General features: G+C 38.2%; 1 protein-coding gene across 5 annotated transcripts in view; it reads left to right on the forward strand.

Annotated features, from left to right (window-relative positions):
• The window catches only part of LOC148862332 (uncharacterized), an 86,444-nt gene extending 72,868 nt beyond the window's left edge, over positions 1-13,576 (forward strand). The window contains exons 5-14 of one of the 5 annotated variants that reach the window (XM_088976054.1): positions 3,446-3,521; positions 3,595-3,662; positions 3,864-4,113; positions 4,341-4,466; positions 4,564-4,670; positions 4,752-4,802; positions 4,910-4,993; positions 10,727-10,890; positions 12,184-12,328; positions 13,170-13,576. In XM_088976054.1, the coding sequence (XP_088832180.1) occupies positions 3,446-3,521; positions 3,595-3,662; positions 3,864-4,113; positions 4,341-4,466; positions 4,564-4,670; positions 4,752-4,802; positions 4,910-4,993; positions 10,727-10,890; positions 12,184-12,322 (1,065 nt within the window). In that variant the 3' untranslated portion in view covers positions 12,323-12,328; positions 13,170-13,576. Of the gene's footprint in view, positions 1-3,445; positions 3,522-3,594; positions 3,663-3,863; positions 4,114-4,340; positions 4,467-4,563; positions 4,671-4,751; positions 4,803-4,909; positions 4,994-5,686; positions 5,834-10,726; positions 10,891-12,183; positions 12,329-13,169 lie in introns of those variants that run through there. The other 4 variants (XR_016109504.1, XM_088976055.1, XM_088976056.1 and 1 more) reach the window with 4 other exon arrangements.
• The last annotated feature ends 4,842 nt before the right edge of the window (positions 13,577-18,418 follow it).

Genomic DNA, 18,418 nt, shown 5'->3' on the forward strand with positions numbered 1-18,418 from the left:
GGGGAAGAAAAAACTCTTGAATTCGCCCATGGTGCTGAGATCTCCTCTTCTTGAAGTTTCTTGAATTCTTGAACCTTTCTTGAACCCTTCTTGACTGATTGCTCCTTGCTTCTTGATTCAAATCAGAAGTTGAATGATTGAATGATTCAGTGATCCAGTGATACCTAAAGCTGGTCTGCCCCCTCCTTTATATAGATTAAAGGGGAGGGGGTGGTCTCCTACTTTCTCTTGAAGTTGATTTTTATAGGAAATAGAAAATCATATCCTAATTCTAATCCTCTCTTTATCTCTTGAACTCAATCCTTTTATCACTCTAAGATTACATCAAGAATTTAAATCTAGAAGGATTCTTCTCAGTTTCTTGTTCTTGGATTCGTAATAGACCTCCTCTGCGAATTGGGCTTCAGCCAGGCTTTTCTGCGAGTTGGGTTTCAACTATGGATTGGGCCTTCCTACAAAATTGCCCCGACTTCGGGCCCGGATTAGACTTCGATGCAAACCGAATCTATGAAAGCCCAAAACATGAAAGTTGTGACTTTTTCTCTTATCTTTCCAGTGGATCTTGAATCAGCCATTCGGAGTTCGGAGACGCAAGTTAGGCCCAGATCACTAAATGATGTCGAAACTGTGAAAAATCATCCGATTTGTCTTTCTTTGCTCTTGATGACTTCTTTCATACCCTGGACCAAAATACAAGAAATATGAGTCCAATTAGATCCTAATTTAGTATAAAAGATAGAATAATCGGGGATAAAAATATGATAAATTCTACTCTCATCAGTTGTGAGCAATGTTGATGGCAGCCTGATTATCACAGTACAACATCATGGGTTTGTCATGATCAATCCCAAGTTCTTCCATTAAGGACCTTGGCCATAACAATTCAGAGACTCCATGTGCCATGGCTCTATACTCTGCTTCGGCGGAGGATCGGGCCACAATTACTTGTTTCTTACTCCTCCAAGAGACAACATTACCAGCCACCAGACTGCAATACCCTAAAGTAGATCTTCTATCATCAATATTTCCAGCCCAATCAACATCAGTATAGGCTTCAAGTTTCAGATGACCATGCTTGGTAAATAGAATTCCTTTTCCTAGAGAGCCTTTCAGATAGCACAAAATTCATTTTGCTACTGTCATATGAGTATCCCTAGGAGCATGCATGAATTGGCTAATACAACTGACAGCATATGCAATATCTGGCCGAGTCATGCACAGGTACAGGAGCTTCCCAAGAAGTCTCTGAAAGACCCCTTTGTCTTCCAACAATGCTCCATCCGAAGCTGAAAGTTTGTGACTCATATCAATGGGAGTTGCAACTGGTCTAGCACCCAGTTAGGAACTCAAAGACCCTGTTCCTTTCAACTAATTTCATGTATGTTTCAGCATCATTGGGGGTATCCCATGTTACAGCCTCTATCAGATCAATCTCTTGCCATTAAGATTTCAGGGTTGAGAAGTATGCCGCAAGGGATTTCTCCCCCTGTCTTAGATTCTTCACATCACTCCTTAGTTTATACGCTCTGGCAACATTCAATTTCTGGGAGTAGGTTTCTGCAACATTATCCCAGATTTCCTTAGTCGAGTTCATCCAAAGATAGTGTTGACTAATCTGTGGCTACATTGAATTCACAAGCCACCCAATCACTGTGTAGTTCTCTTGCATCCATCTCTCATAAGATGAATCGTCCTCTGGGGGAACTTTCTTGCTCCCAGAAACAAACCCCCATTTTCCTCTGCTACAAATATGGATTTTCGCTGATTGTGACCATGCCAAGTAGTTGGTCCCATCAAGTTTAACTGTAGTTACAGCTAACATAGAATCGGTTGGGGTTCCCAAAGTTTGTCCATATTCAACAGCACTCTTGCTTTCAAGGTCTGAGAAGTCCATCATGAAAAGGTTCCAATTAGGGTTTTAATAAGTTTCTCTAAGTGCAGGGATTCTTGATGAACTTGGTTTGAGATGAATTAGCAACACCACACAGCTCACAAAATCAGTTCAGTCTTGACAACCGTGACAGCCAAGCTCGGTGGCAGCTCTTTCTAGAAGAAGAAATACTATTTCAGCCTTCAAGGGGCAACCAACAAACCTCCAAACACAAAGTATTCCAAGTCCCCAATAACCGTTGTCCCAAAGAGAATAAATAACAGTCCACAGTCCTTAAGAGGCCTTTTAACAAACGCTCTGTGTGCAATAGTTAACACCCTACTGATAACTAGTAGAAACCACTTCAATAGTATTTCGTATAGGTCCAAGAAAAGGCTGGGCTGAATTAGAGACTAATACCACTGAGTCCAAACCAGTTTTAGCAACTTGACAGTCCAACAACAGCCGAACTGCTCCCCAAAATAACCCAGAAATCTCCGAGTTGAATCAGTCCAGCAACAGCCGAACAGTAGGGAAGAATGGAGAGGGGTTCCGAGTACTTTAACAGCCCTCCCAAGCAAAGAAAATAACCCAGCAATAACTGCGGTAACTTATAGTATGTGAATCTCTGATTTGAGCTTCAAATCAGGCCGAACACCTTTCTCTCTGATTCTTCCCGGTCACCGAACTATTCTCCAACTGGGTAGAGGCTTGGGCACCCTCCAATGACCTCCAAGAACCAGGCGAATGACTTTAAACTTCCAGCCCTAGAACATCCTCATGCAGTCGGCTGGACTAGAACCACATGAGGATCACACCAAGCTCTAGCCTACTCTGATACCAAGTTGAAAACAGCCCTATTGAAGTATAGAACTGCTTGAAATTAGATGCGAAACTAGAAACAAACAAGAGAAGATTAAGAAGATGAGAGAGAGAGAGAGAGCTGGCGGCAATGAGAGTTGGAGAGTGAGAGGTTCGAACTAAACCTCCCTCTAACACTCTAAAACATTTATTAAGTTAATCTTTGAATTATTATAGAGAGGCCCTTGGGTGGGCAAGAAATTACAAAAACAGAGTATATAAGAGTATGGGCCCAGAATAAGGCCAATTGCAGAGGAAAACATAAACACAACATAGAATGACACCCTATGGGCCATTCGGCCCATCTCCTCTACAGTATCCATTGTTAAATTATGGACGCTCAAATCATTTCTACATCAACCCATGCCCTTTTTGACCTGTCCGTAGGTCTTCTAGCTCCTTCAACTTGTAATAGATTACCTTCTTACTGGTGCTGTTAGATCATCTTCTGTGCATGTGCCCAAACCATCTTAGTTTGATTTCCCTCATCTTACCACCTATTGGAGCTATTCCTAGGTTCCTTCAAATAAGTTCATTTCTGATCCTATCCTTTCTATTTTCCCACTTATCCACCTCAACCTTTGCATTTCTGCCATACTCATCATCATGGTGTAACAATGAGAATGTGAAAAAGGAGAAAAGCAGAGTCTTTATATTTTATTGCCTCTTCTTCTTAGGTCAGTTTGTTATATTTGTAAACTCTGATCCTTGCAGGAAGGTCGTATTCCGCTGCAAATATGGGTCACACAAAAGGCTAGTAGCTTTCTAAATGAAGATGATCAAAGTGATGGTGAGTTTTTCTCTTGGCATATAGACTGTAAAAGAAGCATGAGAAACTTAACTATTCCCGTCAACATTGGCAGGGACCTCTCCTGCCATGGCCTTCCAAATGGATATATATTGGAAAGAGAACAATGGAGATTCTGAATGGGTAAGCAGTAATGACAATATTCAACCTTTCTGTTCCCTGTGTTATTTTGCAAATAGTATAAGTTTTTTGACTATCTTGTTTCATGCTTCTAGAGTTATGTTCAACCAGTCACAGAATATATTCTTTCATCTAGTAATTTAGGCAAACTATTAAGATAATGATTACATCTATCTGAGTTTGGGAGAGTTGTATTCATTCCAGGCTAGAGCCAATGATACATCTGATGGAGTTGAGGAAGGATATGAAAGTTCAAGGGATGAGATATCGTCTGTTTCTTCTTACAATCCCACAAAGGGAAATTTGGACCTACAATTTGGAAAATCTCTGTCCATTAAATCATCTCTGTCAAGGCATTCAGACAAGGAAACTCCCTGCATGCAAGGAGACCGTGTAAGTTTCTCTTCTATGGGACCTCCACGTCTCTCTACAGCCGAGGACTCGTATGATCATGGTGCGTGTTTGCTATTTCTGGGAACATGAATTAGTTTCATTAAATTTGTCATATATTTCAGCCCTTCAATTTTACCTTACCTTTTACAAACCATTGGCCTTTGTCCCATTCTTTGTCTATTATCTATGGAAATGGTCAATGTTTGCCTTTAACATGGTATTGCTAGTTATGGTATATGGGTTTGCTCTGAAATTCAACTTATGGAATCATGAAATTGTTGCCAACAGATGTAGTGTCACCCAATAAGATGCCTCCAGTTTTCTCTCCAAGACAGCAGGCAAAGCATGCATATCTTATTCCTGCCAATGATACAGAAGTTCCTTCCACATGTGGAACTGATGAATCTGTAGCATGTAATTTGCCGCACTTCCATTATCTTGATTATCCTAGGATATCATGATTGTCTATGTAAATCTTGGTAACCTTATTTTCCACAAATATTTTCTACAGCAGAAGGCTTTATTCGAGGAAAGTCTTACAATATCAGGTTGGATGACCAAGTTTTGCTTCAATTTTGCCCAAAGAACTCTGACTCAACTTATTACTTCAGTGACATGGTTAGTATGCTTATATATTTACTCCATATTCTTAATTTTTCCAATGTCCAATATGGTTTTCTTATATCATTTTGGCCACAGATTGGTGGCACTCTCACCTTCTTTCATGAAGGAGCTAGGAGATGCCTTGAGGTAATTGTTCATCTGAGCACTCCATTAAGTAAATATGATACTTCTATTACTTAAGTTGAACTACACTAGTCACAGAGAATAATGACTAAATTGTTAAAACTTTCCAGCTCTCAATAACATTGGAGACATCAGAAACTATAAGTCAACAATTTGTCCATCCTTCACGAAGAAATTCCCCAACAATTACAAAGGTACCCCTGTTTTGTTCTATATAATCATTGTTTAAAATCACAAAATAATATAATCTTGTTATGGTTAAGGTTATTTTGGATGTCGACACCTGATGTTTATTATCAAATTCATATTACACATCTCTCGAAAATATATGATTATAATGTTAACATCAAAAGATCAACATGGGTGAATCCCCTTTGAAAGATGTATAACCTTCCCCTGATTTTTTACAACCTCACCCTTCTTCTTCTGGTTTGAATTGGAATTTGGGGTTCACTAGAAATCTTGGAGAGTCAGAAATACTTTTGGTGTCTAACTTGTTAAGTGTTTTGGAGTCCGTTTTCCTTGTTGATGATGGGGGAAATGCTTGGTGGTGGTCCCTTAACCCTGCTGTGCAGTTTTCTTGTAAATCCTTTTTTAACTCCCTTGTTTCCACTTCCTCTCCCCGCACCTTCCCTTTGAAAGAAATCCAGTGTTTCCCTATTCCTCCGAAGGTCGGTGCATTTTGTGGGGAAGTGTTCCATGGGTGCATTAATACTTGTGATTTGTTTCAAAGGAAAAGACCAAATTGGGCCTTGTCCCCCAACTAGTGTTTCTTGTGTAAATTGAATGGTGAGATTACCCTACACCTCTTAAGCTTGTCCCTTTGTTTGTTGTATTTGGGAATGGTTTTCTTCTCTTTTTGACTGTAGGTGAAACCCTCCTGCCAGTTTGGATGGACTCTTCAGCCCTTCTGTTTTGAGAAGCACAAATAAAGAGGTAGGATTTTGTGGAGATGTACAAGGGCAGCAGTATGCTGGACAGCGTGTGAAGAAAGAAACACAAGAATCTTTGAGGAGGAGAGGAGCTTGGTGAAGGTAATTAATTGCATTACCCTTAAGGTTGCTCGTTAGGTAAAAACCTTGAAACTTTTTTTAGACTTTTGAGTGGAGGAATTTTTTTTCCGGAATTGGGGGGACAATTGTTCGCTCTTCCTCTAGGAAGCATAAACATCTAGAGGTATGGTCACCCCCGATGGCTTGGTGGAAGAAGTTGAATGGTAGTATTACGGGTAACCTGGGTCCCTCAGGTATTGGAGGGGTTATTAGGGATGAGGGAGACATTATTTGTGCAATATTTTCAGGCCTAATTGAGCAAGGTGACTCGGTGAAAGAAGAGTTTATGGCAACGGTCTACAAGGTTGAGAAAGCCAAAGAATTGGGAATTGACAGCTTATTATTGAAGGGGATTTGAAGGTAGTGTGGGATGGTTGGAAAAAGGAGAGGGGGTCACTTGGCAGCTAAAGAATGAATTCAGGCAATTTCAGTGGCTTTCAAAAGACATGAACTTTCAAGTGCGTTGGGTTAGACGATCTGCTAACAGTTTGGCTGACAATTTATCTAAGTAAAGGGTTCAAAGATATTGGGCATAATTGTAATAAGGGTCGGGAGGCTTGCCTCGTATTGGGCATGCTTGTTGTTCAGAACTCCTTGTTGTACCTAATTCCTTTAATCTTTAATGAAAATATTTCTTGTGGTTGCTGATAAAAAAACAAATATGGAGTGCAAAATGTTGTCAACATGAAAGTGGAGAAACTAATCATTGAATGGGACTCAAAGATGGTGATAAGTTAGTTGCTGAATAAGGAGAAAATTTAATGGATCTTTAAGAATGAAATTAAACAGTTCAAGTGGTTGTAAAGAAACATACAATTGAAAATTAGATGAATACAGAGGTCTGCAAACTCCTTTGTCAATTTGGTTGCAGAGCTAGGGATTAATAGGAATCATGTTTTTGGGACACGATTGTGATGCAATAATTTTATAACGTAATTGGGGAGAGCTAGCAAGGGCTATGCTCTCATGGGCTCTTTTGTACTTGTAAATGTAAAGGGATTGCCACTCTTGTATATTGCTATTTGTCTCATTTAATAAAATTCCTTGTTGCTTATCAGCTAAAAAAACATCAAAAGATGAAGGTGGTATCATGATGGTAACGTTAAGGGTCCATTTGCTTCACAGTTGGAATCAGAATCAGAATCAGAATCGGAATGGTCTATTCCCATAGTCTGTGGTTCAAACAGGAACTGGAATGGGAATTGGAATCAGCTGAAATGGGATTTTATTCCCAAGGGAGGGGGAGGGAATGGCCATTCCCTCAAATGGGGGAATGCCATTCCATCAGGAATGGGAATGGGATTCTGATTCCATCCAATCAAACAGTTGGAATCGAAATGGCCCTTTCTGATTCCAATTCCAGACTCCTATTCCCGTGAACCAAATGGGCCCTAAGTCTCTTTTCTTTTCTTTTTCTTGTGCCTCCTTCTTGGCCTTGACCTAACCCCCAAATAGCTCCATGATGCCTTTTCCTGTTAAGGAGGTTAGGAAAAAGCCTATTCTTCCTAGGGTTAGTACTTTTTGTTGGGAAGTTTTCCTAGAAATAATCAATACTTTTGATCTCCTTCAAAGAAAGAGACAATCAGTGTCTTTCTCCTAATTGGTGTATCCTTTGTAAGGCTAATGGTGAGAACCACTTATTAATCTCTTGTCCTTTCATTTATGCTATTTGGGTATGGTTTCTCTCTTTGTTTGGGTGGAGGCAAGGTTCAAAGTATCGTTATGATACGCATTTCGGCTGTATCGTATCGGTACTTAGAAAAGGCCGAAACATCTTTTTTTTTTGTTTTTTTTTATTTTGGTTTTTTGGGAAGTTTAAAACGTGTTTTTTACTATTAAAAAAAGTTGGGGTCCAAAACACCTGGAAACAGGCATTTCGAACCGTATTTTTTCAAAAGATACGATACGGTATGTCCGATATGGGGCGTATCGTATCGATACTTTGAACCATGGTTTAAGGTGGAACCAGGCTTGTTCAATCTTACATTTGTCAACTAGAGAAAGAGAAGGGGAGAATCTTGTGGAGGTATACAAGAATAGCTATTTGTTGGACAGTTTGGGAGGAAAGAAACAAAGAAATTTTCAAATAAGGAGAAGACGGGAGAAGGAATCATTGAAACCATTACTATCAAAGTGGTACTACGGGTAAAATCTTTGAGCGTTTTTAAGGCATTTCTACTAATGACCTATTTAGAAAATGGAAGGTGGTTGATTCCTCTCTATCTAAAGTTATTGTCTAGCCGACTTGGTCCCCTCCCACTTTTGGGTTTATCAAGCTGAATTTTGACGGTAGTAGATAGGGGTGCAAATGGATCGGATCATGAGATCTGAGCCTATTTGGTGGGATTCGGATCACCCTTGGTCGGATCTTCGGATTGGATCCTATGATCTGACCAGAAATCAGGTCGGATTCGGATCCCCCCGTATCCAATCCGATGTGTTATATATTTATAAATATATATATAATGCATATATATATATGTTATTTATTTATTTAAAATATATTATTTATATTGTATTTTTATAAATTTGTTATATTATTTATTTTATAAAAAAACATATATGATGAAAACAATTAAAAAAGATACTTGTATTTTTTGTTTTTTATTTAAATTGGTATATTTTATTTTTCTTTCAATAGTTTTTTATTTTTTAAAGAAAACAAGTCGGATCAAATCAGATCCGAAGATCCAATAGGATTTGAATTCAGATTGAATCCTATCAGATCCGATTGGATCTTCGGATCGGATCTGATCGGATTCGAATCCAATCCGTTTGCATCCCTAGAAGTAGAGAAGGGAATCCAGGTCCTTCAGGCGTGGTGCTTTTTGGATTGAGGAGGGAAGAGTTATAGCTTTCTACTCGGGCCCAATAGGTACAGGCGATTTATTGAGAGCTGAAATCATGGCAGTGATGGAAAAAGTTCAAAAGTCAAAAGAGTTGAACATCAGAAGGTTGATCATTGAAGGAGATTCAAAGTTAGTAATGAGCTGGCTGCAAAAGGAGCAGGTTGGTTGGTGGAACTAAATGAATTAGAAAAGGAAATTAAAGTGGGTGACACAAAGCATTGAAGTTAAGCTTCAGTGAGTAAAAAGGTACTAATTTTTTCGCTGATACCTTGGCAAAGCAAGGGGTGGGAAGGACCAACTTTTCTGGGCTGTGTTGTAATTGTTAAATCAGATGTCATCTCGGAGAGAGTTAAGAGAGTTTATCTCTCTCTGCGATGCTCCATTGAGTTCTTTTTCTATGAATGAAATTATTCTGTTATTGGTAAAAAAAATTTAAGTAGGAAATGCATCAGATAGACTCCATATAAAAAGAAAAAATAATACCGAGGCAAAGAGCTGTTACTGTAGTCAAAATTCCCTAACTTGATTTTCTAAACTTGTCAGCAACCAAAATGAGTTCCCTACTTCCCTTGCAATCCACCTGATCCGAGCGGATATTAAAGAACTCACTTCTCTAATTTCATTAACCATGGCCCTGTTCCCAAAATTTGGCTCCATCTGATTGCATCACTAAATCACCCTCAACAATCAATGATTTGAGGTGCCTCTGCTTGATGATCCTCATCCCATTGAGGAGAGAAACAACCTCAATTTTTTTTATATTCAAGCCAATTGGACCATTGAAGACCCACAAATTTTTTTTCCAGGTAAAACAAAATACTGTTGTTTGTTCCAAGAAAAAACTCTTCAATACCAATATCTCCAAGAGTATTGAGGGAGCTTCCTCGAGAGATACCATCAAACTGAAGTCTCAACTTCCCAATAATGGGAAATGATAGGGGCCTTTGCAACAGATAGCCAGGGGATGATTGGAGGATCTCTGAAAGGTTCCTTCTAAGATCATCTGAGAAAATCCTGTGGAATTGCTTCATGATTGATAACCATAAACAAAGAAGATGAAGGATCTCTGGCACTTGCAGGTTCCTGCAAATTGAATCTTTTACTTGTAACATATTATTGCCTAGGTAACTTCCCATCACCTAACCTCAGCTTACCACCTTGACAATAATGTTTCTAATATGTTTTAAAATGATATCGTTTCTCTGTTATGTTATTTACTTGTAGAAGTGTGTAGATGTATCATGACTAGTGATCTGCTTTGATGAGTCTCTGCATACAATTTTTGTTTAGAAAACAAAAGGTATACTGTATACATGAGTAGATGTACAAAGCTATACCAAAAAAAGAAAGAAAGAAAGAAAATGGAAGAGTTGGTCACTTTCAATCTGCAGCTCAGCAATCTCCCTTTAAGTGAAGCAAGCCTTAGAGTTGGGTTCCAAGTGAAGATACCGGATGGATTTGGGTGCCACATACAGCAATCCTCAGAGTTGAGTGTAAGGCATCTTTAAGGAACTTGAACATAGTGTTTCCTTGACTTCAGGACCTCAGAGAATTCTAAGAAGGTGAAGGTTCCAAGTGATGGCTGATTGATTTCTAGAAAGGATTGCTGAAACAACCACTTCCTTATTACAGGAGTGGTGATAGATTCTAGGATAGAAGTTGCATAAGTGACTGCCACCCCACCATATTATCAAACCAGAATTTGAGAGAATTACCATTCCCAAGCCAGAACTAATAAGAGGGATAAATAGATAATAGATCTTGGATATACCGTTACAAAGATTGTCAGATGAGAAGTGGAGTTTTTCGTTGAGTCAATATCCTGCCCACTAGCATGTCCATATTTGTTGCAGATGACAAAGGCCCAAAGGTTCTTCTTCTCCCATGGGAACTTCCATGCCCATTCATTGTCATTCATTTATTTTATATTCCGTGGTTTTTCCATCTTCAGTTTTTTTGTACTTCACAACTGGCCACTTGGTATTAATCTAAATTTTTTTCCTGACAATGTTTTGTTCGCTTGTAGGTTCAGAGTGATCACCATGAAGTTGTTGCAGACTTGGTGCAGACAAGCTTTCTTTTTTCCATTCCTGCAGATGGACCCATGTCATTTTCCTCGCCCCATGTTTCAGTGCAATGGGCTCTTCGTTTTGAATTCTTTACCACTCCCAAGAATGTTAACTGGACTAGGTATAACTGCAACGTGTATAATCATTAATGCTTTATTTTGTTTGTTGTTAGGTTTATGTTGATGATAATAAATTGTCCATGTCATTTAGTGGTATTATATGTCACTACCACTGCACAGGAAACTTGAGTGGAGTGTACATTTAACATTCAGGCAACTGTCCAGTTGCCAAAATAGATCATATCAATTCCCAAACCTTTTTTCAGAACTTTGTCAAAAATCTGTTGGAGAAGGCCTATAACTTTATGCAATAGGGATTGGAATTTGGAGGTAAGTCATGTAACAACCTTTGGGGGTTAGGTGCTCACGGTTATATTACAAATTCAATCACCCTTCATTTAGGTGGTGATGTTGCAATATGAATATTTTCTGAGTTTAGTCTCATGCATGATTTTGGGAAAAAAATTGATTCTTGTAAAAAAACAAAGAAACAGTTCCTGGTTAGCAGTGTATTTCCTGTTTCCAAAAGCCGAAACCAGAAAAGACATTATTCAATATCTAGTTTCAAAAACATGTTTTTCTCTGGAGATTTAACAGTATCTTTCATGAAGTATACAATTTTCTCGTCTTTAGTTTTTTTATTTTTTATTTTTGTTTATAATTTGGACCCATATCCATTTAAGTGCAATTAAACCAGCACTTATATACCACCATAGTAGACCATATCAGCCTGATGGAGATGAACACATGTTCTTGTTTTTCAAAGCAAAATTTTGACGGTAGTAGATAGGGGTGCAAATGGATCGGATCATGTTGGGAAACACCCTCTTAGTGTCTCACATCCATGGTGGACTACATTTCTGAATGATAGGGAGCAACATTGCCAAAGCATATACTTCTCTATGACATGAGACTTTACATAAACAACTTTCTTTTTTTAATTTAAAAGGCTTGAATAGGAGAATCTCCCATTGCATATTTGCATTAAGAAAAGTATGCTTTAGCAAGATCATGAGATTTCACCTTCTGTTTGGCACTGTACCTTGGATGAGAGGTGTTAGCTTTTGGATCCTAATCCTCAGCATGACTGATATTTTTCACATGTTTGTACTTGTTGCACAGAAGCTGAGTATTTTAAACTCTAGAACCTCTAGTGGTGCTTCAATTGTTTCTGGATGTTGTGTCATAACTCATAACCTATAGCCTCATCATTCTAAAGTTATTTATATATTTAAACACTTGGATTTTCTTTTGTGAAGAGGGGAAAAGTGAGAAGTGGGGATTGATCAAAAAAAAAAAAGTGAGAAGTGGGTGTTTAGCTAGAGAATTGTTTCTGATTCTTTCTTTCATTTCAGTTACGAGCATCCCCTTCTTATAGAGGGAAGAGATAAAGGGGAGTGGGTTCTTCCAATCACTGTTCATGTCCCTACACTTAGGGCTCAGGCTGCTCACACAAGAAATGACAGGTTCTTGTCTCCAGGACCCTTGTCGTAGTTGAAGGTCACTACTTCTGCCTCAAAATCTTCTCATTTTTATTATGTTGTTATTTTCTCTATTTCTAAACTTAGAACGCCATCTTTAATGGGATAAATATTTCTTTTTTAATGGTCTAGTTTAGGGATGTCAGTGGGTTGGGTTAGGTGGTAAATCCACATTGGCCCGACCCTATCGGGTTAGGGTCGGGTTGGTCTCAATTGGGTTTCAGGTCAGGTCAAGTTGGGGAGAATCTGCAGTGCCCCAACCTGTTGATGCTGCAGCCTTGAAGCTATTAGTATAGATAATATCAATTTGAATATAGGTATACTATACATGAGGCGGGGAGGGGCGGATTCGGTAGCCCCTCTTCATTTTGTCGGATTGGGTCAGGTTTGGGTTTAGGCAAACCCGTTCCGAACCCAACCCATTGGCATCCCTAGTCTAGTTCTGACAGACATAAACATCAGAGATTAGTCTTCTATCTAGACATAGAGTAGATTTTGTTTTGGGGCTGAATGTGCTACAAACAAATATACAATAGATTACATGACCCAATCAAGAGTGAACACATTAGTGATCCATACAGGTATATTACTGTTGATTTGTTCACTCTTGATTGGGTTATGTAGCTTGTTGTACACGCCTTGTTTTTGCAGATCCAGAATCTTTTATTTACCACCTCAAAATTAACCTCACCTGCCACAGAAATAAAATTAAAATGCCCACAATTCCTTCCACTAGATGGCACAAAGCGTCCTTGCTGATTATTACTTTATTAGTTTCTTCTTTTTTGTTTTGCATTTTCTTTCCTTTGGTACATGCAAGTGGGACCATTTCCTTTTGACTATTTCTCGGGCTGTATCAGGTATGATGTGCTAATGAAAGGCTCTGGGGTTCTGGTTTCCGTTGCTACATCCAATATGAAGTGCAAACATCAGTACTTTGGTAGAGTGAATAAAATGTTACTTCTTATGTTCTTTTTGGTGCTGCCATTGAAAAAACGCAATGAAATAGCCATTTTTGAATGTCGTGTAAGGAGAGGAAATCATCAGTATTGTGACACTACAGGATTCATATGGAAGACATGGCTACGGTGCAGGGAGATGAGTTTGAACTGATTAATCTTTTCTTTCTTCATTTTTACTTCATTTCAAGGAACTATTAACATTTAAGAAGTGTAGAGAGAGAGAGAGAGAACGCATTCCCAGTTTCATTCTTTGGACATCTATCAGTTGCAGAATTAATGGAAGCCTGCTCACTGATTTAATGCCATGCTCGTGTACGCTATCATAGACTGGCTGCTTGATTCAGCGGGCCTTGTTCAAAAGTGACGCTAGGGATGTGCTGATAGGTCATAGATGATGGTCCATGCCCGCCCAGACGCAAGGGTAATTAGTTGGACCTGAAAGTGCTTTATCCTTGTTTGGATAAGACTAGTCTCTGAAATCTATTTTTGCCATTTTGAAATGGCGGTTGGATCTTGGAATCCAAGCAGAAAACACTCAAGGACGCCTTGAATTTCATGGTGTAATTATTGGTTCGGTTTGTTTTTGGTAAAATTGGTTTTTGGCTAAGAATACACTGCTTCACCCCCAATCCAATCCGATTATTAAAATATAATATTTTGATTATTTTTAGGCCATTTTATTCATTATATACAAAATCAAAGTCATTTTTAGTACATTCTATAAATATTTTGATTTGACAATATTTAGTTTAATTTCGAATCTAATGGATCAAACTCAAATCTGAATATTAACATATCATGTTTGCATTTAGGTATATGCGAATTGAATCTGATTCGTTTGTAGCCTTTATACGGTTGGGTCAACTATAATCTGGTGTTGATGACCTAGTGGATAATCAGAATATGTGATATGGAAGCGCATTCTCTAAAATGTGAGCCTATGTGAAGGATTGTGCATTACATTTAGGGTCCATTTGGTTTGTAGTCAGAATTGGAATTGAAATCCTCTAGAATCGGAATTGGAATGGTCTATCTGTTTGGTTTTGACAGGAATGGGAATTAAAATCAGTAGGAATGAGATTTCATTCCCAATGGAGGGTCATGGAATGGCCATGCCATTCCAGTAGGAATGGGATTTCAATCTCACCTAATTAAACAGTTGGAATTGAAATAACCCATTTCAATTCTGATTCCATACTCTTATTCCTGCGAATCAAGTGGGGCCTTAATAATTTGGTGTCTGCTTTTGCAAAAAATTGAAGGATAAAAATACCCAATTTCTAGTTGAATTTTAATGAATACCAGGTTATCAGTTTTTTTAGATATCATGCCTTCTCAGTATCGTAATCGGACTTGGATTTCATGTTGCTAGTTGGGTTTTGGGTCGGGGCTGAACTAATTTTTCTGCAAACACCTATTGTGGTAACATTTCACAAATGAACACCACCATCTTTTCTCTCCTCCCCTCTTTATTCTCTATCGTTCTATACATAAATCAACATGGCTACAGTAGACAAATGAATACCCATGGGTTGCGTTGGGTCCGGTCGGGTTGTCTGAACTCTGAAGCATCACCTAACCCATGTTTTCAACGCAATCTTATTTTTTCAGATTGAGTCGGGTTGATTAAATCCCCCAAGTTAAGCACATACTAAAACCAAACAGCTATTGACAAGATCTCTTTTTTTCTCTCTCTCTCTCTTTTGTTAGGCAAATCCCGACAGATGGAGGAAGCCTCTCTGGCTCCCCAACCTGGTGAAAGCAGATCTTAGGTCTCCACTACAACTAGCTATGCACATGAGGCCCACTGGTTATACCGCAGAAAAATAATCTGCACTGCAATTCCATAGACGCCTCCGTGAAGGGGTGCCATGTGACAAATTGACAATAAAGGATTATATGAACTTGATAACTTTGTTTTGGGATGTAGGGCCAATCATAATGCCCGCTCCAACCATAAAGTGCAAACGGCCCACAACTTATGGCTGGAATGGAGATATCACTTGCAGATTAGGGGTGATCACGGTTTGGTTAACCGAATTATGGACCTTTTTTTCAAACCAAACCAGTGATACTGATTTTTTGAAAACTGGTAACTGAAATCAAACTGAACCGATCAATTGGTTCAGTTCATTGGTTTTTTATTTTCAGAGTATTATATATAACAAATATAAAATAGTATATTGTAAATAATAAATGATATATTATATATTACAAATTTATATAATATATAATATATATATTTATTTATAATATATATAGATAATATAAAATATATATGAAAAGTATATATATATATGTACACCAGTCGGTTCAGTTAACCATCAGTTTTTTACATTGGTCACCAAATCCAAACCGATACCTTCAGTTTATCCAAAATGCTGAATCAAACGATTCGGTTAATTGAAATTTTCTGCTTGGTTTCATCAGTTTGGTTCAATTTTTTTATTTCTCAGTTTTTCTTGCTCACCCCTATTGCTAGTATGTGTAAAAAGGGTTTTTGCATGAGCCCACATCTGCGCTGTAAATGTTGTTTATGAGATGTGCAGTATCAGATCAAAAGCTGCACTCTCCACAGTCCACACTACGTACATGTGCAAGAAAACTTTTATGACCTACCAAAGTCAAAGCAAATATCTACTTTATATAATATACTATTCTTGGGTGGTGTTTGCTACCGTTGCCTAGGCAACACTTTTTTGTTTATATTTCAGGGAAGTAACTCCTACACAAAATCCTAAAAGCAATTTTTTATTTGTATTGATTTCTGTTTTAAGAGACCCAGCCTAAGAAATGGTAATGATACCACCTTATTGATTATGATTTATGTGATTGCATTTCTTAATAGTTATATAAGCTGTATTTATTTTTTCGTAGTTTATATTATATTTGATAATATTATGGGAGGATTGTTTGTTTTAGACCAAGGGCTGGTTCTTAGTGTTAGCCGGTTTGTTCCAACGTTGACACAAAACCGAATCACATAATCAGCACTTTGGGAAAAAAGGGGTCAAAGGGAAGTTATTAATGGTGTATGGCACCAAATAACAAAAAAAAAAAAAAAACAATCTATATTGATATAAATAATTAGAAAAATAAAATTTTTATTTGAAAAGTAAAAAAAAAAAATCTCAAAGTCATCTACATGAAAATTTTTTCGTCCATTCAACTTCCCGTATTCAACAAAAATACAAAACGATGACTCAGTTAATAAGATTTCTGATTGGTCGGAATAGAAACCTTCGATCAAACCCAGCTGCCATCAGGATCGGGGGCTTAAGGGAGGGGATGGACTACCCCCGTTGTGTAGTCTCATGAAGCTGAAAAAAAAAAGAGAAAAAACGAATAGAACCAAAATGAGATAGATATTCAGGGGTGTTGTTGTAGTAAATTATTAATCAACTAATCATCATTCACCAAATTGTCATTCAGCCAGTTGAGCCGCTAATACTATCAGACGACGCCCCTTTCAGGCTCAACGGTGGAACCCGACCCGAGACGGCGAAACCCAAAGGCAACCAAACCAAGGCCCACTGTGAGTGAGTTCCACTCCGGATTCAGTGCATTTGTACTCGAAGGGATTTTCTCTTCGATCCCATTAAAATTTTGACATTCAATGCTCTACTAATTATTATTTATAATCGGCTGAAATTTTATAAGTGACAAAAATAATATTAAATAAAAATTGATAACTTTTTAAAACTAATAAGACAGAAATTTCCAAAGCCCTCACGTTCTAAGACTCTAACCTTTTTCACCCAACCGCACCATTAACAGCAACAAGCGTTTGTCAACGGTGTTCAACCTACAACAGAACAGCAACGGGCAACACGGCGATTGTGGATTTTAACGGTAGTAGCAACGGTGTTAGCGAAAAGTTTAATATTCAGAGGAAAGCTGATATCTATGTCTAGGGTTTTTCATCTTTCCTTCTTGAATGCCAATGATAGAATCATTTTTTTTATTTTCTTTTTAATTCCAGCAAATAGTAATGTTGTATGAATGTTTGGAAATTCTTTTCCTTTATATCTATTGAGTATTTCTTTTTGGTTTTTTTGTGCTATTTTACATTTGTTGTTTGAATTAATTTGTATTCGTTGTTCAAAAAACTCTCCAAGCATTAATGAGAAGATAAAGTCTTCTTGCGGTTGTGACTCTGGATCTGCAAGATAAACCCAAGACACGAGGCTGTTCTCTTCTTCTTCCATGCAAATGTTCTTCTTTATACGGACAAAAAAATCCAAAGCCCTCACGTTCTATTCTCTGTTCTCAGACTTAGACCTTGCTCCCTCAATCAATAACAATTGCAGTTTACCCCTGTTTTTGGCAAGCCAAATGGCAAAATGAAATAAAGAGAACTAAAAAACAGATGAGATCCCAATATCAAAAGAACCGTTCAGGAGTGCTTTGTTCTATTATTGTTCATTTTCCTCATCGATTTCGCTAACTTGAATCACCGGCAATGATGGAATTAAATCAAGGGAAATGATAAGCGAGAACCAGATTTTAGCGTCCGTAGGAGGTGCCTTCACCTTTGGCTTCTTCAGTCTGGGCAATTCTACCAAGTACTAAGCGGTATCTCGGTATATGGTACAATAACATTTTTGTGTCAGTTCTGCAAGTGCTCGGCTCGGGAGCCGATCCTAAGCGAAGTCAAGTGGCTAATGCATCAATACCCAGATAAGGAACTGAGCATAAACATGATTGGCCACAACCTGCGTAGCATGCTAGCGATGCTAAGTGCTTATGACATATCAGAGACGGGCGTAAACGTGATGAGGATGATCAGGCGATTCTAGTGATGGTAGAGAGGTTGGGGGTGAACGTTCGTGATATGGTGCCAAAGGTTTCAGGTATATTGTTCAACGAGCACATGCCAAAATTGATTCACCGGTTGGTGTAGTGGTTGTCATGGTGTTACTCATGTATCGGACTAGAGCTTATATTGAACAAGTAATATTTTTTTCTTTAATTTTTTATTTAAAGATATTTTATTAATCATAAAACTTCAACCGGTGGTTGCATGACCAGTTGAACATCGATCGACGTGTCAAAATTTTAGTGGAATCGAAGAGAAAATCCCTTCGAGTCCAAACGGACTGGATCCTGAGTGGGCTGTGATAGTTGTATCAAAGACTGAATTAAAC

The sequence above is a fragment of the Nelumbo lutea genome, chromosome 3 (assembly GCF_056320005.1).
Source record: "Nelumbo lutea isolate HS-2025 chromosome 3, American lotus-T2T, whole genome shotgun sequence".
NCBI classification, from domain to species: Eukaryota; Viridiplantae; Streptophyta; class Magnoliopsida; order Proteales; family Nelumbonaceae; genus Nelumbo; species Nelumbo lutea.